The following is a 27,725-nucleotide window of genomic DNA, read 5'->3' on the forward strand; positions in this document are numbered from 1 at the left end:
ATTTCCTCCTTCCTTGTCAGCTCTTCCAGAAGCTTCTACCGGTTCGATGAATTGAATGGCGTATAAATACCAAAGTGCTTGTTTTCTTAAATAACATGTTAGATTAATGACTACGAATATTGAATTTCAAAAATGTAGCTGTCAACAAAATCGGCCCGAGGTTCCTTTGATTAACTTTCGCTATTCCTCATAGTTCCGAAATTGTTGAAAAAAAATATCCTGCGTATATTGAAGGTCGTGGTTCACATTTTAATAAACTTTGTGTTTACAATACATTACAATACACATGATCGACTGTGATCACGAACGTGCGATGAACACGAGTGTATATAAAATCTAGGATATTATCCGTTTACCCGTAATGAAGCAGCGTAGTGGATTAAGCTCTTATTATTAAAATATTAAGTATTTGCCAGGAATTAAGGACTTATGAAAATATTAATTGCCTGGATAGGTATAAAATATAATAGACGACCTCCGTGGTCGAGTAGTGTGTACACCGGTTTTCATGGGTACGCCACTCCGAGGTCCCGGGTTCGATTCCCGGCCGAGTCGATGTAGAAAAAATTCATTAGTTTTCTATGTTGTCTTGGGTCTGGGTGTTTGTGGTACCGTCGTTACTTCTGATTTCCATAACACAAGTGCTTTAGCTACTTACATTGGGATCAGAGTAATGTATGTGATGTTGTCCAATATTTATTTATTTATTTATTTATTTATTTATAATATTACGATGTAGTCAGTATTTGTTCATCTGTTAATCCACTAATTAACCCATTCGGTGCCTATATAAAACCTTTTTGGTTTTCTCGTTTCGGCCTTAAAATAAGTATTCATAACAATTTAGTTTCGATATCTTCGTTAAATGATTGTCTTAATTTTTATTTATTATTATTATTAGAGGTAAAATAAATTATCGTGCATATTTCCAAAGAAATTCTGACTGACTTCTGAGGAGAGGCGAAGGGGTGTTTAATGGTTTTTTAATTTTCCAGTGTCCGTAATCGCGACAGGTTTTATTTGTTATATAATAATGAATATTTTTAGCTATTTTAATTAATTTAATTGCATCTTAAATTTATTGATCGTCGTTTTTTCAGTTTCTCCGTGTCTCGGGTCAGTGTTGCTTAAACTTTAAGATTGACTCACGTAACCAAACATATCCTGTCATTAATATTCGCCTTAATTGACATTATCTCGTTCCATGATTAAAACAAAAAACCAGTACTATTAAATTATTTTTCTTCGTTCTTATTGAATTATGGCGTAACTTAAAAGGGTAATGCATTTTATATGTTTTTTTTTTTTTGTAAATTTATGCTGATGTGTAAGAAATATCAACTAATAAACGCAAAAAGCATTCGCTTGTGTTTGTGATTAAACGTCGTTGGCCCCGGGTTCGAATCCTGGGTGAGATAAGATCATTAGATTTAGATTATTCAATAGATAGTGTTACATCCTCTTGCCTCGGCATCTATGTATATCGTTGGACTTAGGGCCGATCTTTTTCCGATGGTGTCGGATTGCTGACTATGAAAGCGAAAGAGAGTGGAACTTCTGTTACTCCGATGTCACCTGCGTAGTTAGCTCGTGAGATTTGCCGTGAATGACATTCGGCAAGATGGAATTTTGGAAAATTTGCAGGATAATAAATCAAACATATAGCGTTTCAGGGCTAAACCGTTCTATCAGTTCTGATGTGCCTTCATATTGAGATAGGTTATCTCGGTTTTTTTTTCAACCTGTATTTTTAGCACTAGACAATTTCGTTGTAATTGTACCGTGTTCAAACTTCAAAGCCATCCAAACTATCTCATGAAATATAAATGATTAGATTTTTATTTTAATGATTCATAATATATTATAAAATATTATGAATTCTAATTCTGAACAAAGTTCATTTTAATGGTCATGTTGCTGTGTTAAAAAATTGTGCTCAGTCAGTCGTCAATGGTATCTACATTTCGAATCGCGGTGTTGACTTTAAGGCGATTCAAAAGTGTGTGTTTTTATAACACATGAATTAAGTATGTTGTAAAGGATATGTGCTTGTTATTTTTATATCATATTTATCACCAAAATGGTCAAATACATACATACGTACGTTTATATCTAAGTGCACGTGGACGTAATCTTGTCTACCTCGCTGTAGGTAGCTCGAGATTGTCATGTTGTTCTCGTAATCGACCAAGCGTGGGCTGATTACATAATACTTGCGAAAATCTTAAACGGTTGGTTAACCCGTCTCGACGCAGCTCTCATTCAAAACTCCCGGGGGCCGAATCGATACCATGAGACCGTTTAACTTGAGATGTTACGAAGTTGTATCATTACTTATGATTTTTTTTTTATATTAATTATCGGCTTCTGTTTGTAGCCAAATTTAAAAACAACTTTTTAATATTTATGTCGTACGTTCATATTCGGATAAGATTTTTTTTTTATGATACAAATAGGCGCACGGTCAAATTGGCCATCTGATCGTAAGTAGTCACCACGACTCATAGACAATGACGCTGTGAGAAATATTAACCATTCCTTAAATAGCCAATGCTCCACCAGCCTTGGGAACTAAGGTGTTATGTCGGAACACAACTACCCAGAGTACTGCTGTTTGCTGGTAATATATCCGATGAGTGGGGGTGGTACCTACCCAGAAAATCATATCGCCAAGTATATTATCGAATAAAATTTTATTTGTTAACAGAAATTGATGTTCATATATTGTTCTCGTTATGTCGTGTGAACCAATTATATTAGCTGTACTTCAATTCAATTAATCTGGATTGAATAAGTATTATAAAAAAAAATAAAGTTAATTCCGTTCGTCAATGTACACATAAAGAAAAGATTTTATAATATATTATGATTAAATTATAATAGTGATATGAAATGTTAATGATTTATATGAAACTAGCGACCGGCCCCGGCTTCGCACGGGTGCAATTAATCGATGAAGAAAATTATATCATATAATTATAATTTATACCCGTGATTTTATTTTGTCGGAGATTCGATTTGTCGGAGATTACGCCCTACATACAAACAAACAAATTTTACCTCTTTATATTATCTCTTTTTTTATTTTATTAACAAATAAATAATTGTTTACAGCGAGCAATCGATCAGCAGCGCGCGCGCATCCGTCATGGTGTACGACGACACCATGAAACGATGGATACCGTCAGGCTCGAGCTCCGGTCTCTCCAAAGTTCATATCTACCACCACACCCAGCACAACACCTTCCGAGTCGTGGGCAGGAAACTGAACGATCACGAAGTGAGTATTTATATATACAACTAAACTGAAATAAAACAGTTTATTTGCTTGAATTTTTCACGATGTAAATAGTATCACGTGACTACAAAAATCTCTACACGTGTTGTGACGTCATAATGATAACGTGCGTTTCTTGTCGAGACCAAGACATCGAAATTATACGAGTCTGTTGTCCGTCGCTGAGATTAACATTGTGACGACAGCACATCTTTGGCACGAAATTTGAAATATATTACAAATGTTTTAATATTAAATGAGCATTATATGTCTATATATGAATATATATATAAGTCTTCACATGTGTGTGTAACTTACTTAATGTGTGAACTTCTAAAAGATTGGACCAATATCGATGAATTTTTTTGTGTAGTTGAAGGGGTCTCTGAAAAATTTTATTTCACCCGAACGAAGTCGAGACGGGCAGCTCCGTACTTTATATAAATTTATTTCTTGAATCTCTGAAACGGCTACGATTTCTTAAATGTTTTATATTTAGATAAGTTTTTTAAAGATAAACTAATTTTATCCAACAAAGCTCGGCCGGTTTGATATATATATAGCTTTTATTTATTATAGCAGACAAAAAAGATTTTGCAATAAAATTAAACATGCTTCCATTAATGAAACTAATTCCATTTAAATATCCAATTAGTTGCGCTCTACTTAGTAAGTTTGCTATTTTTAGATCTTGATGAATTGCTTACAATTCTTAGAAGACCGACTTAAGTATTGTACTTAGATTTTTTCAATAACAATAATTTTATAGATTCCCTTTATAAATTTAATGACTACACAATATGATTTTATTTAATCATTTTATTCGAATGTATACGTGCAGGTACGTTTAATTTTTTTTTTTTAAATCATTATTAAGTATTGAAGTATTACACTTACATATTGATTGTTAGGAAAAAAGTCTAACACTACCTTAGAAGAAATGGCGGAGGAAAAAAAGGGACTTTTAAAAAAAAAAATTGCTCTAGTAACTCATTTCATTCGCGTTATTGAAAATCTTATATCGGGCAATATACGTTTTTTTTTTAATATTCTCTGTAATTGGCAGTGGATTATGTTCATTGGGTAATTAAAAGTGAGACTATAATTTAATAAAGTATTGTATCCGCTAATTCATGATCTGATATGAAATTATAAAATATTTCAGGTCGTAATAAACTGCGGTATCGTCCGCGGCCTCAAGTACAACCAGGCGACGGCTACCTTCCACCAATGGCGCGACGCGCGTCACGTCTACGGTCTGAATTTCTCCTGTCGGGAGGACGCCGATAGCTTCGCGAGAGCGATGATGCATACGTTGGAGGTGAGTTTTTATTTACCATAAATAAATAAATAAATAAATGTTGGACAACATCACATACATTACTCTGATCCCAATGTAAGCAGCTAAAGCACTTGTGTTATGGAAAATCAGAAGTAACGACGGTACCACAAACACCCAGACCCAAGACAACATAGAAAACTAATCAACTTTTTCTACATCGACTCGGCCGGAAATCGACCCCGGGACCTCGGAATGGCGTACCCATGAAAACCGTTGTACACACCACTCGATTACGGAGGTCGTCAAAATGTCATTAAATGACATCTACAGCCTATTCGAAGATATATATATCGAAGATAGGTTAAAAATAAACGAATATGTATTAGATTTAGTTCAAAAAGATCAAGCTAACTTGAACACTACATTCGATTTGTCTTCTGTCACAATAAAACACGAATACCGGTTTTATTGACAGACAAAAATAAACAAACGATACTCGCTCGAAAGCAATGAGTTTGAGACAAAATTAGGTCGTCGTTTGTTTAATTTTTATACGAGTCGAGATGGCTCTGTAGTGAAGGCACTTGAATTTTAACAATATATTGTGTTAATTCAAATCCGAGCTGATGACGTCGAGTCTTAATGCATTTATTATAAATGAATTTTATTATAGGTTTGTTTATAATAATTACTTGTCGAAAATTGGCATCATCTATACATATAGTAAAATTGGAGTGTTTGTTTATAATATTAAAATAACCACTTTTGCTAAGTGCATATGAATGTATATACGGTATATATACCAATATAATTTTTTTTACAACTTTTGTCCGCCTGTTTGTTCCGGCAAATCTCTGGAACGGCTGGACCGATTTTGACGGGACTTTCACTATCAGATAGCTGATATAATAAGGAGTAACTTAGGGTGCTTTTAGTGTAGAATTATATGTAAAATTATCATAAAATCCCCCACAACGTTCAAATACTATCCACTACCGTGCGCAGCCCTGGCGCATATCACCACTCCGCTGTCACGGCAGGTGCCTCCCACCAACGACTTAATCCAAGAATTAATAAGTCATAGTTGAATCTGCGAACTGAACAATAACTTTTTCGTTTTGTTTTTGTGAAATTCAAACGCGCAAATTTAAATAAAACTTGAAATATTTTGTAAAAAATATATTGAAATTTACTACAATGAAGACTGTCTATTGTTATCAAAAATGTAAAATGTAACTGATATTTTTCAGATCCTAGCGAATAAAGTCGTCAATAACACGGCGCCGCCGCCTCCGCAGCCCCCGAACCCGCCCGTGCCGTACAACGGACATAATAACACTCACTACGATGAAGATATGGGCTACAGGTAACATTAGCATTAGAATCAGCAGCCTGTAAATTTTCCCACTGCTGGGCTAAAGGCCTCCTCTCCCTTTGAGGAGAAGGTTTGGAGCATATTCCACTACACTGCTCCAATGCGGGTTGGCGGAATACACATGTGGCAGAATTTCGTTGAAATTAGACACATGCAGGTTTCCTCATGATGTTTTCCTTCACCGCCGAGCACGAGATGAATTATAAACACAAATTAAGCACATGAAAATTTAGTGGTGCCTGCCTGGGTTTGAACCCCAAATCATCGGTTAAGCTGCACGCGTTCTAACTACTGGGCCATCTCGGCTTTATTTATTAATTACTTAAAATTTTAAATAAAATATACTCGGAAAGGAATACGAATAGAGGTAAAAATATAGAATGAGATACTTTAAACATTCGTTACTTATGTTATGTTTTATATATTATATGAATATATAATTCATGCTTGTAACATCAGTAGCTTAAACCCCCGAAACGCACAGCATCTTCTAGTATAAGCTTTAAACATATCGGTTGATTAGTCTTTTCACTGCCAAAAGGTTCGTTAGGCTTGTAACCTGTTATGTTCACTAACTGATTGAATTTTTTTAGATAAAGTGGTTGATAAAAAGTTGGTCGTACTCGAATAAGATATTGAAGCAATCAGACCACATACTATAAAAAAATTATAAAGAAAATACTTTAAGGTCTTCCAATTTAAAAGGGGGCCAAACGGGATGTAAGTTTGTCCCAAGCAAAAAATGATTTTCTAAATCGTTTCATAAATGACGGATTTCTGACGTTATAAATATCTAAAATAAACTACGAACTACTTTTGTTGAAGTTGCTTAAAAAATTAATCTAAATTCCATTTGTCGTTTTATAATATATACAGGGTTACAGGGTAATATGTCACGATCCTTTTAAAGGGTTATAGTTCAGGACAATAGCTATCAAATGACCCCCAAAATGCTTATGCAAAAGTGTATCGTTTTCGAGTTATTAATTTTTTAATATTTTTTTTATTTAAAGGATGTTTAAGATTCTAAAATTCAATAAAAAAAAAACCAACGTATTTTCCCTATTTTTTTTTGTATTACTTTATAGGGTACATTCTAGTTAATAATAACCAGTTATAAAACAAAAACAATCTTCAAGCATTTTTAAATTACAGATCCAAAACTGTACAACTTTTCGATTTTTAATTTTGATTCTTTAAGATACTCGCAATTTTTTTGTAAAAATCACTATGGCTCTTATCGTGCGGATCATTTTAAAAACATCTGCGTTTCCTTAGCTATCCATCGGTACATAAAAAGTACAGTATAAATCATAAACTCAGGAGAAAATTAGATAACAAAGAGACCAGGTAGGAAATTCTAAGAAATGCTATTGTTAAGAAATTAAATCTGGATCAAAGACAAAAGGACCTGTATATGAATATATGATTTAAATATATATGTACTTGTTTATGACAAAGCATGTAAGCTTCAAAATAAAAATGAAAATATACTTTACAAGTAGGCTGTAGTGTTCACTTTTGAAATATGATGTCAAATATACATTTATTAAAGTAAAGCTAAATTTACACGACCATTCCAGACAATTCTCCTAAGTTTTAATTATTTGTTATTCATGTAATTTCAGAACGATGACACGCGAAGATGCAGCGATACTGCAGCAGCCACAGTACCATGCGCCCCACCATCAGCAGCACCAACAGCACCAGCCTATCCAGCAGCACCAGCAGCTCCACCAACAGCACCAGCAGGCGAGCCAGTATCATGCGCCACACCATCATCATCCGGCGGTCGTTGTGAGTATTGTAGACGCTCGATAATATGTTTTTAGTAGTTAGATAGCTAGTCAGCACTAGGAATTGTTTTGCATCGATATGCGCTTTGAGTTATCGAGAATGTCTATTCCACATATTGTAACTAAGAAATATTCGTAACCGTTGCAGCCAGCGGCGGCCAGCACGGCACCCGCGCCGCCCCCCCACGGCGTGCACACGCTGCCGCACGCGCCCGCGCCGCACGGCCATCACCGCACCAACAGGTGACCGCCACGGCCAACACTACCGACCACCACCGACTAGTTTCCAATACAACTTTTGCGAACTTTTTCTACCAACCTACATCGATCACCGACAGCTAATCTACCATCACTCCGCTATTTAATTACCCTAGTGACTTAATTATTCGAAGTCATCATCTTCCTCTACCGTCATTACTTCAGTACCAATCTACGTTAAATGCAATCAATTAAATCATGATTATGTCATCCATTTAGCTACCAGTGAATAATATTTAATATGTACGATAAAACAAAAGTTTTTACCTGTTCGATAAAGAGTCGAATAGTAAAACACCAATTTATTATAAACAAGAATTGCTAAATTGTGCGATACCCATTGCTTACAAGGAATCACAGAGGTGACTCGCAAGATTTTATCACAATTCTGTCAAAAACAAAAATCTAAATCTTTATTATTTGAGATGCCTCATAAGAGCACTTTTGAATTGTCATGTTACAGTGCAGAATTAAATACCAAAAGCGAAAAGAATCTCATTAGTTAATAATTTCCATTAATTTTTCACCATCACATCAATTAACCGGCACGTGCCTGCCCGCAGCGCCCCCATGGCGCCCAACATGTCGCTGTCGGCGGCGGGCGCGCCGGCCCCGCCCCCCGTGCCGCCGCACCAGAACCTGCCCGCGCCGCCCGCGCCGCCCGCGCCGCCCAACGTACGTACCTTTTCACACCTTACAAACTCCTATTTAAAGTATTAAAAATAAGTTATAATGGAATTCGATAAAATCTCAAGCATTTAAACAGCAAAAACATAAAAAAAACACTCTCATGGACATTTAAACTGTACAATTTTAGATGTTAGCTTTGTGCTCACATCTAAAATTACAAATATATCAAAGAGATAGGAAGAGAGAAAAAATACTTGTGTGTATCGCTAGAAACTTTTTAGAAAGCATTAAACGTTGAATAACAGTGATAAGAGATTAATTTAAAACATAATCCGACTCTTAAGTATTATGTTAATATAAAATATATACTTTACAGGGTCCGATAGCACCGCCCACTCCACCCGCGGCTCCTCAACCACCGCCAATGGTAAATATAATATATTTGAATTTTAAAGATATACAATCAAGTGAAACAGTTTGGAAATATTTAGTACTAATTGTTGCCCGCTTTTTAAAAATTGCTTTTCAGGTGTTGACATAAAAAATTAACCTATATTTAAGCTTGGCTCATATCAAAGTTCATCAAATTCGTCTCAGTGGTTTGGCCGTGAAAGGGCAACAGACAGACCGAGTTACTTTCGCATTAATAATACTAGCATAATTATGGTCTAGTAAAGATATGAAATTTATGTGTATTTCATATTGAGTTAGCGTTCAATTACTTATGCGCATAAAAACCCATACTATCCCAGCCTCATGAAACCTCCCATACTAATTACCAAGATTTTCCAGCAACAGCCAGTGGCACCCCCAGTGCAGGCCCCCGCACCACCACCTCCACCACCACCACAGCCGCAACCGCAGCAGCAGGCTCCCGTCGCGCCATCGCCCGCCGGGCCCCCGCCTCCGCCTCCCCCACCGCAGCCCCCCGCCGCGGATCCCACGGGACTCGCCGCGCAACTGCAGCAGGCCAGGCTGAAGAGACAGGCTAAGGTATGCGAGTAATTGAACGCTACATATAACCGATAGGGACACGCCGCTAGAAGCATACGGATACGTCATTATAATACGCACGATTTAAATTGGCTTGTACCTGACGGTACCGAGGCTAATGATGTGACTAGGTGTGTGGTTACACAAGAGTAAAAAAAGAAAGTTTTTAATGTCGATTAATAAACTATTATATCGTTTTAAATTAAAAACCAAAATCAAAGACTTCCTATAGTGACCTACCTCGGTGTCGTATCGTAGACATTGCACTTCGTTATGCACGGTAGTGGTTAATTTGATAAAGCAATTTTATTCGATCTGATTATTCGTGTCAGCAGCAGCAGCAGCAGCAGTCGACGGTGGGCGGCGGCGGCGGCGGCGGCGGCGGCGAGGCGTCCCCGCCGGGCGGCGCGGGCGCGGCGGCGGGCGAGCCCCCGGGCGGCGGCGCGCGCGGCAACCTGCACTGCATGATGCACGAGATGCAGCGCACGCTGGCGCGGCGCCGCGCGCACCTCGCGCACCTCGACCGGAACGAGGTACGCCGAGACGAAGCTGCGCCTCTGCCGCTCTAAAATACTGATACTGACTGAAGTCGATCTAAAATATTCTACGTCTGAGCTATCTCTACGGCGCCCGCCGCTGACAGCGGGCAGTGGGACAGTGTGACAACAGGCACGAGGGACATGACATGCTAGTTTCTCAATGGGATAAGGGATGGTGATGATTCTTGATGCCCACTGTTTATGGCTGTAGTGTCCACTTGAATTCAAGAGGCCCGTTTGCCAATCCGCCATGCATTACAAATAGAATAAAAAAAATTATAAACAAGTAAACGTTGTAGGATAATTTTCATAACTAAATATCGTTTCCATAAACTATTTTTCCAGGAATCTTCGACGGAGAGTTCGGCAAGCTCCACACCTATGAAGTCCTGGGAGCGATCAGCGACACTGCCACATCGACTGCCTGCCGCGTGTAACGGCAACACACGTATGTTTTCATTTGTCTTATATATTCGTTTCTTGCCATTCTGTTCTTTAATAAAAAATATAAGTGTCTCAAATGACTTGGCCACAATAAACAACAACCTCCTAAAAGGTCCGGTCCTTTTTGGAGATAATTCGGTTTCCGATTCGAGGTTCATATAATATGAATAAATACCTAATGACTTTGCCATTGATGTAAAGCCATTAAGACTTGGATGTAAGGTTTGATTGTCAGTAACTGTGCCGGTTATGTAACCTGTGTGTGCGTTACAGCGAACACGGAGTGCGCGGCGCCCACGCAGTCCCCGCGCGCCGCCCGCAAGCGCTTCGGCTCCGCCAGTGAGGAGACCATCCTCAAGGTACGTGCGTCTGCTGCTGACTATAAATATAATGCTTGAGGTCGTTGGGAGGGGGATGTCTTGGTTCATCGTGAGTAATTCCGTTACATAAAGAACCTGCCAGTGGTAGAACGGCGCGGTAGAATATGCTGCATCCAGTATCCCAGCGGTTCCTAAGACTCGAGAAAAAAATGTGCCATTTTTGTCAATGTTCTTCAATATGGGCAGATTGTGTCACGTGCATTGTGTATTTTGCCACGGTCTATAATATGATGACACACATACATAATAGTTATGGCAAAGGATACAATAAAACCCTTATATTCAAAATATTTTGCCCGTCTGAGGACATAGGGTCAGGAAGATAATTATATTTTTTTTTATGTTCTTCGCGATTTACATTGAAATAAAATTTGAATAAAATATATTTTTCCCTATCATAAACTGTTTAATATTTTTACTTAATCTAAATCAGTCGTTAATATACATGATAAGCATAACAAACAACGCTTATATATTGTTTAAAAAGTAAAAATTGTAATTGTATCGATAACTCCACAGCAAGTGAACGGCGGCAACGACAACGGCTGCGCGAGCGCCGCCGACTGGGAGAGCTTCAAGCAGGACGTCATGCGCGAGATACGCACGCAAGTGAGCCAGATGAAGCGGGAGATACTAGACGGTCAGTGCACGCGCTACAATCGCTACCCCAGGCCTGAGGCCTGTCCAATGTCACCTGATGGTATCTGGTTACCGCTGTCCATAGATATTGCCGTTAGTCATTTTAACAATTCCTTCATCGCTAATGCGCCTTGAAACTAGAGTAAGATATAAGTGGTTATCAATTTTATATAGTACACAATGTGGCAGAGCTGTTAGCAAATCACATGGAATATGTTAAAATAGTGTATGGCTATTATTATATTAATTGATGTAGTTTTTATTCTTTCAGCCATAAAGGTGGAGTTCGCCCGCAGGTAAGCTAGTCGGCGCAGACACCACCGGTGAACGATTTTATATACATATACAAAGAAACCACCTGTCCATAAGTACGTTGAATTGTATAACACCAAGTTTGTATGTGAAGTTACAATATACCGATAACATGTTATATATATGCTCATTTATACAGAAATTGTTACAAAATTAGACAGAGAAATGAGAAAATAGGTCGTATATCGATTTAAAACTACTTCAATATCAAGCGATAGACATGCCATTGAAAAAAAAAACACAATTCAGTTTAAATTCTGATTCTCTAAATAAACGGCTGTGACAGACAGACGGACACATAAATGGTAAACTTTGATGTATAGTCTGTGAAATTAAATCATCGGCTACAGATTATAAATACAACGTCTTAAGTATTTTAATAAAATATACTTAGACAAAAACATTGAGATCTTAGAGCTAAACGCTTATGCCCCAAAATTGGATCTTGATATCTCCTCTCGTATTTATAAAACATCCGTTCACCAGTGTCGTCTGAGTATTGTGATTGATATTTAGAGTTGCCAGTTTAAAAAAAATAAACAACGATAGTGCTGCCATATGAAACTGGTGATTTCATCAATGGCGACGATTTCTTTGTAAGGAATAGTTTGCGCACGAGTAATGGAGCATAAAGCAAGTTGTGTTTTTTTTTAATTTTATACTTAAAAAAAAATATTTATTCGGATATGTATTACCGTGTACGTAGATTTTAAGACGATATACAATTAATAAGATTCCTATTGATTTCTGAACGATATATTCTAAAAATATTTATAATTTTATCTTAAGCAGACAGTTATATAGTCATTCATATATCTTTTTTTGTATTTCTTATGCTTTTGTAATTTTTTTCTCAATACTAACAAAAGTATTTTTTTTTATTCGATCAGAAATCAATAGTTGTCTAAATAAAAAAATATGTGTTATAATCAACTAGTGTCAAGTTATATCTAGTATTATTATTGTATTTATTGACTAAATACGGTAATGGCAACACAGAAGACATAAAAAAAAAACTTTTCTTTTTCTTACTGGTCTATGTTTATATATTTTTTTTATATGTAATCTGTGTTGGTGTTAACCGAGAATTTAGAGGAGTAAGTACTTTACAAGTGAATGTATTTAAAGCAAGCTCTTTGCGCTTGTCGGATGAAATTACATTTTTTTTCGTTTCTTATTCTCAGGTTGGCTTTTGCAGTAAATTGTCTTCCATGAATTTAATAAGTATAATAATTCCTATCAAAAAGGTCATAACGTAGTATGTTTTTAATGTTCCCTACACAATTTTAAAAATACACTGTCCATGAAGGTATTATGCTAAGTAATAAAAAAAATCGCGTTTTAGTTCTGGTTCGCAAATAGACTATTTACCAGAATGTATTGCGAGTAATGCGTATTATTTTAGCTTTATATATTTTTTGCTAATATAGGCCAAACTAGATTTAAGTGCTAAATAGCGCTTCTAAAAGTTGTTAATTTCATCCGACAGAACAGAAATTGTATCACAAGTAATGAAGGTTTTATTCAAGTACAAGTCAATATAACTTTTTGAAAATCATCGACTTGTAAACGTCGACGTAGCCATTTTGTTTTTTTCTGACATTTAGTCTTCATATTTTGAAAAAAAAAAGATTGATTATAGTTTAATTTGAGTCACAATTTTTAAAACTAATATTCAATGTTGAAGCATTGCAATAATTTATAGTCAAAGTAAAAATCCATAACCGGTTCAGAGAATACCCCGTCATGATAAGAAATTCAAGGGGTTTATGAGCGGGGGTTTAATTGTAATGCTTCTTCAACATTCAGAGGAAGAGTAGTGTTAGTACTAATCTCCGGCTACGTCAATGTTTGTAATTAACGTCACATTTTAGTTGTAAGTAATTCACTGACTGATATACCATTCCATAAAAAGAACTGTCCGTTTTTTTAAATTGACATTTTAACGTTTTTTTTTTTCATGTTTTTTTTTCTTCATGCATCAATAGATAATATTAAACAGTATAGTACAAAATAAATCAATGAATCGATTGTTTTGAAACGTATCTTCGGATAATTGTGAACAGTTAGCTGGTAAAAAAAAATCCGAAAAAAATTAGTTTTATTTTCTAGTTTACATTTAAACTAACAATGTTCATAACTATACGACGATATGTACATATAGTTCTTTTCAATAGAATACGCACGAAAACCAAACCAACACATTTTTTTTATATTTATATATATATTTGATTTAATTCTGAACAGTTGATAATTTGAGTGTTGTCAGATACTAGTCAGCAATTTATTTATAACTAAACGTATATGTATTTGCTGACCGCTCGGCATTTGTTTTACTCATGCATCGCTCAGATGCCAAACCAGATTAAGCCCAAAAATAAATCTAAACAGTAAATTAGTCATTGTCAAAATTATATTTAATTCTACGGATGTATAAAGTAAGGTCTTGGATCTAATTGGAAACTTATGTTTAATTTGACATTATCTGTTAACTTACATATTAATATTTATGTCGTATAAATTCTATTGATTTGAACTATATAAACAGGGCCGGATTAAGTATGCGAAGAGTCGAAGAACCGTTATCTGAAATATTTGTTTAAACTTTAGTAAATATTTGTAAAGTTTTTTTTTAACAACGTCGTGTCATTAATGATTTTTTTATAATAAATCCGGCCCTGTTGTCATATCCCTCGTACACTAACAAATCGACATCAGAACAAATAAAACGGCTCTATTCTTCATTTTCTCAATGTCATTTTTGGATAAATATAGAAAAACTTTTTGGATGCGTTTTTTTTTTTTAATTTAGAATGATGGTGCTGATATAGCATATTTTAATTCCAATTTTTATTTGACTGACGTTGCATTTATAATGGTTTTATTGTTGCCAGCATAAAACGTAATCGTTCAAAGTGATAGTTGAAGAACAAACTTTAATTTTAATAGCTAGCAAGAACTGCATTTTTTTGTAGTATTATCTGTAATCATATTATTGAACTACAAACAAATTTAATAAAATTTAAAAATCTTAAGTTTCAGTCTAACTTTATGCAATAAATTTTAATAGAAATTGTAATGTTTTCAGTGATCACTATCTATAATTATATTTCCTTAAAATGTATGTGATATATCTGTACCATAATGTCGGCCATTTTTATTAGGCCCCGCCCACTTGTCAGATCCGTATATTTAACGTTTGCGTTTTAATCTCGCAACCATAACAGTTCCGTTTGTTTTCTTATTTTACAAACGCGATCAATCTCATAAAATCATACATTAGTGATATATAATATATATAAATATATATAATATAAAGTGTAAGATAAAAAAATAGTATTAAAAATTTAAACTAACCAAATTTACGTTGGTAATGACGTTTATACAATTTTTTTTATTCGTATCGGTCTCAGTTATGTCAAAGATTGTGTATTTATTCATAGTTTATACATATATATAGAAATGATTAAAGGTAAATAAAAAAAAAGCCATTTTCGATGAATATTTGAAATCGCCTAACATTGAGCTTTTTTTTTGTTTCATGTTCGCATAAAAGCTTTTATTAGATTTATTTTTAAAGTGTTTATTGTGTAATCGATGATGTTTTTAATTGTAAATTAAAATATATATCGTGAGATATGTTTTATATCCTCGCTGACTCGGCCGTTGCACTACCGCGCACTTTTTTAGCGCCTCTATACTAATTTGTGTAATTAATTCTTAATAACGAATGATTGTTTGTCGGATGGTTAATTTTTATCAAATGATTTGTATGTTGTATCCAAATGATGGCTTTAAAATATTACCGCTGTAATTAAATGTATGTATTTAATAACTAAGATCGTGGAAGTTCGCCTATTTTTTTTTTATTTGGGACGATATTAGAACAAAATATTTTTTTGTGTACATCAATTGTATAAGTTTTATTCTTTAAAAGATTTTGTTAAATTTTGATTGTGAACAATTTTGTATATTATTAAGATGATTTTTTTTTTTATTTTATTTCTGTAATTAATTTAATATTTTCGTCATCGAAGGCTTAAATGTTTGTATATATATTTGATATGTGGCGGTAATGTTGTAAACGCGTGGTGGTAAGTGATGCTCTAGTTAAGGTTACCACAAGACGTATGTAATTCAATTTATACTAATTGATGGTTTTCGTAGTCACTCGGATTATTGTAAATACCTACCCTTTACGAATTATATTATTTTTTTGTGATCCCATTTCTTTTGTTTTTATTTTTATTTCTCCTTTTATTTCAAATTTTAATTCAGTTCAGTTTTTTTTTTTGTAATGGCAACTTTTTATAATACTACGTACAGTATAGAAAAGTGTTTTTTTTTTTTTTTAATTAAATTTTGTATTAGATCATAGACAGTATGTTTTATAAAAGTTATAATTTATGATATTATATAACGAAATACATATATTAATTTAATAACTAGTGATTCCTATGAAACATTATTTACTGCATTCAGTCTAGAGTTTGTGTGTTATCGAAATTTATGAAAATAGTCGCGTAATCGTTATCTGATATATGTTAAATACGAATGAGTGTCGACCGGGTTTGTAAACGCCATAATGTTAAGAATCCTTAGAACACTGCCAATACACTAAAACGATCAATTTCTATGATTCTATATAAGTTATCAATAGTCAACTGATATATACAATAGTAGCTTCTGGCGTTTACAACGGAGTGCTAGCTTGATGTTTGTACATATGCTGGAGTCAATAAAATGATACGTAAGACGATTTGTTTTATTTCCCACCTCTATTTTCCCCACCCTCGTCCCAAACTATTTGGGCGGTGCTGCATGTCTTCTATTCTCCTCTATTCATCATCTGATCGTTCACGTCTATCCATATCTTCTTAGGTAAACCTCTTCCGTTCCATACCTTTACGCTCATGCTCTTTTCTAACTAAAACGGGTCTTTTCACTTTTGACGTCCTTTCACTTTTTATAGGGAACCAGGAATTACGATTTGCTCATTGAACATTCTCCTATTAGCATTAGCAGCCCATAAATGTCCCACTGCTGGGATAAAGGCCTCCTCTCCCTTTGAGGAGAAGGTTTGGAGCATATTCCACCACGCTGCTCCAATGCGGGTTGGAACGAACATTCTCCTATATACATACAATTCCTTTTCTAATTTGCTAAAATAATATTTAAGGAAGTTCAGAATCCCTGAGTTGCTTAATTTTGATAAGAGGCTACTTTGTTCTTTACAAAAATCGCAATTGTGGTTATCAACAAAGCGCGCGCAGGAAATATGTCGATCTGACAATTTACAATTTTACTAGGACACAGTTTTTATTTTAATCTGACGATGATGATTGAGCCGAGATGGCCCAGTGGTTCGAACGCGTGCAACTTAACCGATGATTTCGGGTTCAAATCCAGGCAGGCACCACTGAAATTTCATGTGCTTAATTTGTGTTTATAATTCATCTCGTGCTCGGCGGTGAAGGAAAACATCGTGAGGAAACCTGCATGTGTCTAATTTCAACGAAATTCTGCCACATGTGTATTCCGCCAACCCGCATTGGTGTAGCGTGGTGGAATATGCTCCAAACCTGGAGAAGGTTCAAGGGGAGAGGAGGCCTTTATCCCAGCAGTGGGACATTTACGGGCTGCTAATGCTAAAAAAAAAAATGATGATTCTATCAAAACGCAATTTTATTCACAAAGATGTTTTTCGTACTGTATCGGTAAGGTATGATATAATCTTATTCAAAATTGAGAAATATTTATCTTCAATAATGTCTTCCTTAAATTTACCTGCCTAGAGGCCCCTAGAAAGTTACATTCGCTAATGGATAATCTGGCCCTGGCTATAGGACCGTGGATGCTTAGCTGTGTAGACATATTGACAAAAAGATCCAACATCCTCGATGAACCAAAATATCAAAATATACTATATTCAAGGCTTTTACAAGCACTTATGAATCGTTATTTAACAAACTATATTAAGTAAAGCTACCCCTGGTTCGGAATGTAGATTCAACCGAGAAGAACCGGCAAGAAACTCAGTAGTTACTCTTTTTCAACATCTAAAAATACAGTAATGTTAGTTAAATACAATTATATACCTAAGAGCAGATTTGGAGTTTAGGCTGTTCTAATGCGTGTTGAATACACATGTGGTCGATTAGTACTATCCGGCACGTGCAGGTTCCGTCTTTTTTATGTTATATGTAAATGCCGACAAATGTCGCCAATCATAGACATTGACGCTGTTAGAAATATTAACCATTCCTTACATCGCCAATGCGCCACCAACCTTGGGAACTTAGATGTTATGTCCCTCGTGCCTGTAGTTACACTGGATCACTCAAACCGAAACACAACGATTTCAAGTATTGCTGTCTTGTGGCATAACGCCTGATGAGTGGGTGATATGGAGGTGTGCCGTCTGCACATCGCCTTTGTAGTTATACTTCATATTGATGATGACGAAATCATAACAATTTCTTATTAGACTATATAACTAACGTACAGGCTATTCCAATTGAAAAGGGAATAAAGGTAAACAAACATTATACGTATTCCAGGCGATTTACTAAACAAAGCTCTGCGGGAATGACACGACTCGAGCATATCTACGATGCATGAGAAAATCATAGAATGCTACTGAATTATTCTACGTCGAGTTGTCTAAAGCATTTGTGTAGAAGAGAAAACACTTTTACATAAGGTCAAATATGACGATGTAAAAGGTAAAGTTCTTGATCTCATGGCTTTCATACTGAAGTCAGAGTCCAAGTAGTTTCTATTAATGGAATAAAATCTTCTGAATATATACTAAAAATGGGTGTTCCACAAAGATCAATTATTCTTTTCTATTCTATGTTAAAGGTGCTATTAACAGTTAACTGATATCGATACAGCTCGTCTATTAGTTTAATAAATAGAATATAACTTTGTATTTTAAATGTTGGAAATAGAAACTACAGAGTTTCTAGCCAGTTTTTTTCGGTAGAATCTACATACTGAACCGATGGTAACTATGGTAAGTAGCTACCTATACTTTTAAAATAATTGTCGTTGATTCAAAAGTGTTTATTTGAATAAAGTATATTTTGATTTTGATGTTGTTTCTATTATTAATAGTAATTTCTAGAAAAATTGTTTATGATTTTGCGTACAAACATAACATTATCAAAAACCAATTGAAAAATAAGCCATTATTTTAATTAATTTAATTTTACATCTTAATCTTTTGGGCCCAGGTTATAAAATGTACGAATAGTCCTCTTCTGCAATATTAAAATGGTATACCGGCTGAATTAGACATTAAATGGCGACTGTGTAAATAACGAAAATACACTAGGCGAGCCGTATCAACACCAGTCAATACCGCGAAAGCTGCATCTATCATCGCCATCATAGGCTAGATGAATTTATTATATCGCTATCTTAAGCAGCAATCTTGGTATATATTAAGCATAATATTAAGCAGCAATTCAGGTAATCTTTTCGGGAGAGGGCGCTGCAAACAACACGATAGCTGTCGATCCGACAAAAAAAATCTTTTTTAATAATTAAAAATCAGAATTAGTAATTGTTGTTGTGTTAAAACTGCAGTTCTACTATTAATTCATCCGCGGTAAAGTTATCTAAGCGAAACACTTGAAAAATAAATAATAAAAAGCTGAAAAATGAAGTTCGAATATTAGTGACGAAATACTTTAAAAATGACTTCGCTACAATATTATTGAAGACAATATTATAATATGGAACAAAAAATTAGTAAAAGTGAAAAGTGAAAAACTATAAAGTAACTAACTATAAATTTTTTTAAAAAAAAAAAAAAAAATAAGTGTTTTATAAAAGTGAAGGTGGTCTAAACATAATAATAAATAAACTACCAACACAATTAAAAATACACTTAATCTAGTAGATACAGTTCTTAAACTTCACCAAATCGTTTAATTGGCGTAGTGGTTCTCAAAGACTGCGTCCAATCGACCAAAGCAAGATCGATCCCGGCCAGCGACCGACAATACATGTAGACTTTTTTTTTTTTTTTTTTTTTTTTTTTTTTTTTTTTTTTTTTTTTTTTTTTTTTTTTTTTTTTTTTTTTTTTTTTTTTTTTTTTTTTTTTTTTTTTTATTATATTATTGCAATTTAACAAATTATTTACCAATATACTGTAAACATGGATGAATTAAAAATCATATTGGAAAACATGCAGAAAGAAATGAAACAACAAAAAATAGAAATGCGCGAAATGAAGGAGGATATAAAAACTACTATTAACAATAACATAAATGTTAAGTTTAAAAACCTGGAAATTAAAAATCAACACTTAGAAAAGAAACTGGAGGAGCATACTTTATTAATCAAGAATTTTGAAAGATACACAAGACGGAAAAATCTGGTAGTTTTTGGAGTGGAAGAACGCGAAAAATCGTACCACGACCTGGAAGATATAATAATAGGCATAATAAAAAACTATTTTGGTTTTCAATATGAAAATTGTATCGAGGCTGTCAGAAGAATTGGGAAAAAAGGCGAAAAAATCAGACCTGTTATTGTTACGTTTAGCACGATGGGATGCAAAATAAAAATCCAGCAAAATCAAAAATTCCTAAAAAACTCGCCATATTATATAAAACAGGACTACCCACTGGAGGTTTTGAACAAACGCAGAGAATTACAGGCCCAATTGCGAAAGGAAAAAGAAGCAGGTAACACAGTTTTTATAAAATATGATAAGCTCATTGTCTTGTCAGCTGATAAAAACAAGAATTCAATGCAGAACCACAGTAACAAAAGGATTTTGTCTGAGTCTCCCGAAATAATGTTACAAAATAGCATAAATAGTCCAGGGAAGAAAAATAAAACTGCTAAAAAAAGTAGAACAACAACAATGAAAAATTATCTCCTACAAAAACCAAAACTTGTATACAATTCTGAAAGGAACAAGCAAGAAGAAAGTATTGAGCACTATGAAACAGAATAGCAGTCACAAAAGGCCCCTCTCAATCTCCCAATACGGTTTGTCCCCGTGGGAGTTAAAGACTATAACCCTCCAATATTACAACAACTATATATATGCACATATAATGTGAGATCACTCTCATCACCACAAAGAATGATATTACTTCAACATTCCATAAACAAAATCAAATATGATATTATTGGATTAGCAGAAGTTAGAAAAATTGGAAACCACATCATAGAATTTGATGAAAATATATTTTGCTATACAGGAGAAACAAAACCTACACGGTGTTGGTTTCTTGATTAAAAAGAAATATAAGTCTTATATCCAGAACTACATTGGAATATCAGAAAGAGTATGTATACTAAACCTTCAATTTGAAACAACAAAATTATCATTAATACAAGTATATGCACCAACAAAGGATGCAAATGAAGATGAAATTAAATCCTTTTACGACCAATTGCAAACAGCTCATAAGTTCGCTAACAGATTAATAATTACAATGGGGGACCTAAATGCAAAAATTGGACAAAGAAAGCAAAACGAAAACTTAATAATGGGACCATATTGTTATGGCAATAGAAATCAAAGAGGTGACCGGTTTCTACAATACGCACTGGAATACAAACTTACCGTAATAAATACATTATTCAAGAAAAAGCAAAAACAATTATGGACTTGGACTAGTCCAGATGGCAATACAAAAAACCAAATAGACTATATTCTCAGTAATAAACCAAAAAAAAATTTTCAAATATAGAAACATTAAACAATGACCTATTCACGAGCGATCATAAATTAGTACGTGGCACACTTAACTTAGGAATACAGAAGTTAAGCTGAGCAAAATTCGGAAGTCATCGAATTTTACTACAGGGAGAAGAGATTATTAATAATTATGTAAATTTATTAAAAACTGAATTACACAAAACAACTTGGTGTGAAAATGACGATGTGACTTCATACTATAATAAAATAGAGTCAGCCATAACGCAAAGCATAAAAAACACAAATACTAAACAAGAAAGAAGAAATATAATATCAGCAGAAACAAAGGATATGATAAAAAAACGAAACGAATTACAACGTAAGCATCCGAAAAGCAGAGAAGAAAAGCAAAAACTCTCGAGTCTTTACAAAACTACAAACAAAAAACTCAGTGTTAATGCACAAACGGTTAGAGTACGACGTGTGTGAAGCGAGTAGATAAATAATTTTTTTGTTGTTTACGACTGCTTCAACCGATTCTCCGTAATACTGTGTTATCGCTGCCTTTGTATTAGTGTACAAACGCATAATGACTGCTGTTGACAATGGCTAAAGGTTCAATGTTGAGTACTAATGACTTAACAAACCATTTGAATGAGATCGACGATAACATGAACTGCATAGAAAAAACTTATGTTGAACAAATAAATCTGGAAGAGGATATGGATATGATAGAAATAAATAAAAAACGTATACGCAACGAGATAGAAGAATGTAATGAAGAGTGGCAGCAAGTTTCAAAACGCATTAAGAAAAAAGTCAGGACGGTCAATAATTCAGAAGAGGACTTAATACAAATTAGCATTACTAGTAAAGAAGTATTGCCGAAACAATTCGCTTTAGCCAAAATTTTACGTGATAATCAAATAATGGATATTATTAAAGTTAAATACATAAATCCATACAAAATCCGATTAGCTTTTGATAAAGAATCTAGTGCAGAAAAGTTTTTAAAGTGTAAAATATTTAAAGATATGGGGTGGCGATGTCAAAAATCATGGGAGATGGGCTTATCATATGGCATTGTTAAAAATATTGATGTAGAGTTATCAGATGAAGAAATAATGAATAATTTATCTTGTGAGTTCGAAATTTTAACGGTACAGCGCTTAAACCGCCGTAAAGAGGATGGTTGGTTTCCTAGCGAAACTATCAAGATTGGATTTAAAGGACCAAATATTCCGGCGCATGTATACCTCCTGGACCTTAGAATTAAAGTAGAATCCTATGTATTCCCGGTGACTCAATGTTCTCGTTGCTGGAGGTTTGGACATACACATAAAATGTGCCCATCTAATAAAATCATTTGTCCCAAGTGCACTAAAAATCACATGAATTGTGAAAGTAATTTTTTCATATGCAGTAATTGTAAAGGAAATCATATGCCCTTGGATAAAATATGCCCCGTTTTTAAAAAAGAAAAAAGGATTCGAGAAATAATGTCGGAGTTCAATTGCTCATATTTGAAAGCTCTAAGTATTTATGTTCCTCCTTCGCCGCTTTTACAAACTTTTCAGTCAGATACAATTCCTTCAAAGCCTAATATAAATCATGTGTACGCGCCTACTTTGCCTATGTCATCAGATTATCCTAAAATGGAAAATGTCACCCAGAATGTTTCTGAGAATCCCAAACCTTTCGAAAATGAAAAAAATATTAAAAAGAAGAAGAAGAAAAAGAAGAAAACTATTAAATGTGCTGAAAATGTGTATGCAGACATAGAAGTGTCATCGGATTCTGAGAATAGTTATGAAAAAGAATATGAGTGTCATAAAGATAATTTACCTAACAATAATGATGAGAACCTTTCTAAAGATGAAATTAATTTACATCGGGAATTGATTGATAAACTTAAATGTATTATTTTTCAGAAAAACATAAGTATTTCATCTAAATTTAAACAAATTGTGCAAAAAATAATTGAGTGGGTTACCTTAGTAGTAGTTAATTTTTTTTCAGATGTTCCTCTAGTTAAGACATTATTTAATTATATACAATGCAATGGATGATAATGTTAAAAAAATCGTCAGATTAAATATTATTCAGTGGAATAGTAGAAGCCTAAGACCAAAATTAAAATTATTTGAACATTTGTTGATTCAAGAAAAGATCCATATCGCGGTGGTTAGTGAGACTTGGTTCGAACCAGATGCCTTTATAAAAGTAGTCAATTATAATATTTTTAGAAATGATAGAGATAATTCTTATGGTGGAGTAGCAATTTTTATTCACAAATCAATTCAAGCTCATTCAATCGACGTAGAAGTTGACAACAATGGTATCGAAATTGTAGGGGTTAAGATATTAAATTGCAAACAAATTGAATACATTTTTTCAATATATTGCCCTAGTGATGTACAAACAACTCAACGAGATTGGGAGAATTTATTTTCGCTCGCCAACCGGAAATCATTATTGTTAGGCGATTTTAATGGCCATCACATAAGCTGGTCTTGTAAATCAGATACTAGAGGTGTTCAAATTTATGATTCGTTACTGGAAAGTAATCTTGTCCTGCTTAACAACGGTAGTCCTACTCGAATTCAATTGACCGGAAATATTTTACGCAAGTCATCGCCAGATTTAAGTTTAATCAGCTCAGATATTTCATTGGAATTTAATTGGACAGTCACTAATGAATGTCTTGGCAGTGATCATATGATTATTAAATTGAGTACTTCAGTACATTGCGAATTAAAAATATTAAAGAAACGTAATTTTAAACGCGCCGATTGGGTTGGTTATCGTGAATATTTAGAACTCCTTTTTTTAAGTTTCAATTTTACAGATGGTATTCAAAAGGATTATGATGTATTTATTAATCTTATAAACACAGCTGCCGACAAATATATTCCCTACATTAGATTTTGTCGAAACCCTGACACTAAATTTATTCCTAAATCATACTGGACACCTGAGCTATCAAGAGCAGTGGCCATTCGTCGCATTGCCCTAAGAAATTTTCGTCGTAATCCTATACCGCGTAATTTAAGCATTTTAAATGATAAAATAAAACAGACTCAAAGACTTATTAGAATAGCACAAAATGAAGCTTGGCAAAAATTTTGTTCGTCCTTGCAAGAGCTTTCTACAACTTCCGAAATGTGGGAACGCATGAAATGGCTTAAAGGTTATAAAATTCAAAGATCTCCGATTAGTGAAGCAAATGCTAATAATTTATTACGAAACTTGTGCCCAGATTTCAGTTGTCGAAATTCACCAAACTTCACATCGCACAATGAAAATTTAGAACGCAAAATTTCTTTACTTGAATTAGAAACATGTATAAAATCTAAAGATACTGCTCCAGGACATGATGAAATTTCATTTTCAATGATCAAGCGTTTACCAATTGTAGCGAAAAACATATTACTTAATCTATATAACCGAATATTTGGGTCAAATGTTGTACCAAAGCAATGGCGGGACATATCTATCGTCCCCATTCCTAAATCTAAATCTAATTCAGGTAATGTTAAAACTTTTCGTCCAATTTCTTTAATTTCCTGTATTTGTAAAATTTTTCATTCAATTATAAATAAAAGGTTAGAGTGGTACATGGAAAAAAACAATATTTTTTCTTCAGATACAGTAGGGTTTAGAAGGGCACGGTCTACAATGGATAGTCTTAGCGTACTTGTGACTAGGATACAAACAGGCTTTTGTAAAAACTTCGTAACTGTCGGGTGTTTCATGGATATTGATAACGCATATAATAACATAGATATATATACATTGTTACATACATTAGACAAATTAGGCGTGGGTGCAATGTTTTGCCGTTACTTATGGAATTTTCTCTCAAAAAGATACCTTAGGATCAGAATTAACGATTTAACTATTTCTAGAAAAACTAGTCAGGGTATAGCGCAAGGAGATCCATTATCTCCATTGCTGTTTAACATTGCAACAATTGATATATGTAAATCAGTTAATAATGTTCATATTTCACAATACGCTGACGACTTTGTTTTGTACATAACGCGTAAAAATGTTATCGAGGCAGAAAGAGAACTTCAAATAGGTGTGAATAAATTTGTTAAGGTAATTGCTAAATTAGGATTAGATATTTCATCAACGAAAAGTAAAGTTTGTGTGTTTAGAAAAGGTCATAGTAGAAATTCAGTTAAGATTTTGGTAAATAATTCTTCTTTGGTTATGGTAGAACAAATAAAATACCTGGGATTATGGTTAGACAGATCTCTTAGGTGGGCTAAACAGATTAATTATTCTTGTGAAAAAATCTCTAAATTTCTTAACGTATTTAAAGTTTTAGCTGGTTATGGCTGGGGCGTTCATCCCAAACATTTGAGACGACTATATTTGTCCATTATTCGAAGTCGATTAGATTATGCTTGTTTTTTGTATAACGACAGTAGTGTCTCTCATTTGAATAAATTGGATAAAATGCAAAATAGAGCTTTAAGAATTATCGGGGGTTACATTAAGTCTACTCCGACCCACGTGATGGAATGTGATCTGTGTGTTCAACCGCTTTGTTTCCGTAGATTCTATTTAGCCGGTAAATTTCTCTTAAAATCAAAATCTTTTACAAATAGCCCAGTAATCCAAGAACTAGAGCAGTTTTCAGCTTTGAATATAATAAATTTATGGCAACGAAAACGTAAACCTTTATTACTAGAAGTCTACGATATTATTAAATGTATTGAGGTTCATAGCACTAATTTCCTAGATTTCTTTTCTTTTCACACATGGACTAGTAATATAGATATTGCAAACGTAATTAAAACAAATATAGTACATATCAATAAACCTAAAAGAACCTATACCATAAATTATTTAAATAATTATTGTAACAATTTTATTAATGAAACTTATGATGACTACTATAAAATTTTTACGGACGGTTCTAAAGATGGTCAACTGATAGGTGCAGCTTTTTTTGACGCGGAATCATCAGATAGTATGGGTTTTAAAATTAATTGCAATATTTCAATAATGCATGCTGAGTTATTAGCTATCTCTGAAGCCTTATCGTATATATCATCTATTAGCTATGATAAATTTGTTATTTTCTCAGACTCTAAAAGTTCCCTTCAACACATAGCTCGATGTACATCTAATGCTAGAAGTACTCCCGTAGCCTTTAGAATTTTAAAACAAATATGCTATTTGAGAAAACAACAATGCAAAATAATTACTTTGCAGTGGATTCCATCCCATGTGAATATAGTAGGTAATGAGATAGCGGATACACTCGCTAAAATCGGAACTTACGAAGGTGTTGAAATTTTTGTAAAACCCTGTTATACTGAATGTCTGCATGTGATTAAAAATAAATGTTTTGACTTGTGGGCGGAATATTTTGATAAAAAGTCGAAAGATAAAGGCATCTGGTTTAGGACCATACAGTTTCAACCTCTTACTATACCTTGGATCGACACCGTTTCACTGGGTAGAAAGGACATTGTGACTGCTCTACGCCTAAGATCTGGACACATTCCATTAAATAAATTTCGCCATATGATGGGAAAATCTCCCAACCCTTATTGTTCCGTTTGTGGGATATTGGAAGACGTCTACCATATTTTAATGGAATGTGTTCGGAACGAAAATAAGCGACGTCAATTTTTTAGCAGTATACTATTCCACATGAACGTTGGCGAGTGTAATAGCATTTTATCAGTTCCTGAGTCAAACTCTGCAAAACAATTGTATAAGATAGTTTACCAAGCCTTGATAGAACGACCATAAACTTATTACTAAGAAATGTATATACACCGTTTGTGCACTAACAGAGCGACATAGTCGCTTTAGCGACAAAGCTCTTAAAAAAAAAAGAAAAAAAAAAAAAAAAAAAAAAAAAAAAAAACAAAAAAAAGACTATGAATCCTATAGAATGAAAATAATAGAATCGAACTTATTAAATTTTGGAAGTCAAAAGAGAGCTTTTAAACGACTGAATAATAGTAAAACGTGGATTCCAAAAATAAAATTAAAAGACCCTCAAAAACTTACGCAAACAAGGATAGATATTGTTAATACTGCCTCAGATTACTATAAAGATCTGTATAGCTACAAAAAATATAACGACAAAACCAATACATACCAA

At 34.0% G+C, this 27,725-nt stretch overlaps 1 protein-coding gene across 1 annotated transcript in view; it reads left to right on the forward strand.

Annotated features, from left to right (window-relative positions):
- LOC125073931 (protein enabled) overlaps positions 1 to 12,744 on the forward strand; it is a 56,292-nt gene extending 43,548 nt beyond the window's left edge. Inside the window, exons 3-15 of the mRNA XM_047685041.1 lie at positions 3,115 to 3,280; positions 4,443 to 4,598; positions 5,810 to 5,925; positions 7,563 to 7,731; positions 7,879 to 7,973; positions 8,552 to 8,663; positions 8,995 to 9,045; positions 9,411 to 9,611; positions 9,950 to 10,144; positions 10,496 to 10,598; positions 10,868 to 10,953; positions 11,494 to 11,614; positions 11,885 to 12,744. Coding sequence (XP_047540997.1) covers positions 3,115 to 3,280; positions 4,443 to 4,598; positions 5,810 to 5,925; positions 7,563 to 7,731; positions 7,879 to 7,973; positions 8,552 to 8,663; positions 8,995 to 9,045; positions 9,411 to 9,611; positions 9,950 to 10,144; positions 10,496 to 10,598; positions 10,868 to 10,953; positions 11,494 to 11,614; positions 11,885 to 11,913 — 1,600 coding nt within the window. The 3' untranslated portion in view covers positions 11,914 to 12,744. The remainder of the gene's footprint in view (positions 1 to 3,114; positions 3,281 to 4,442; positions 4,599 to 5,809; positions 5,926 to 7,562; positions 7,732 to 7,878; positions 7,974 to 8,551; positions 8,664 to 8,994; positions 9,046 to 9,410; positions 9,612 to 9,949; positions 10,145 to 10,495; positions 10,599 to 10,867; positions 10,954 to 11,493; positions 11,615 to 11,884) is intronic.
- Positions 12,745 to 27,725: the final 14,981 nt, after the last annotated feature.

The sequence above is a fragment of the Vanessa atalanta genome, chromosome 26 (assembly GCF_905147765.1).
Source record: "Vanessa atalanta chromosome 26, ilVanAtal1.2, whole genome shotgun sequence".
Lineage (NCBI taxonomy): Eukaryota > Metazoa > Arthropoda > Insecta > Lepidoptera > Nymphalidae > Vanessa > Vanessa atalanta.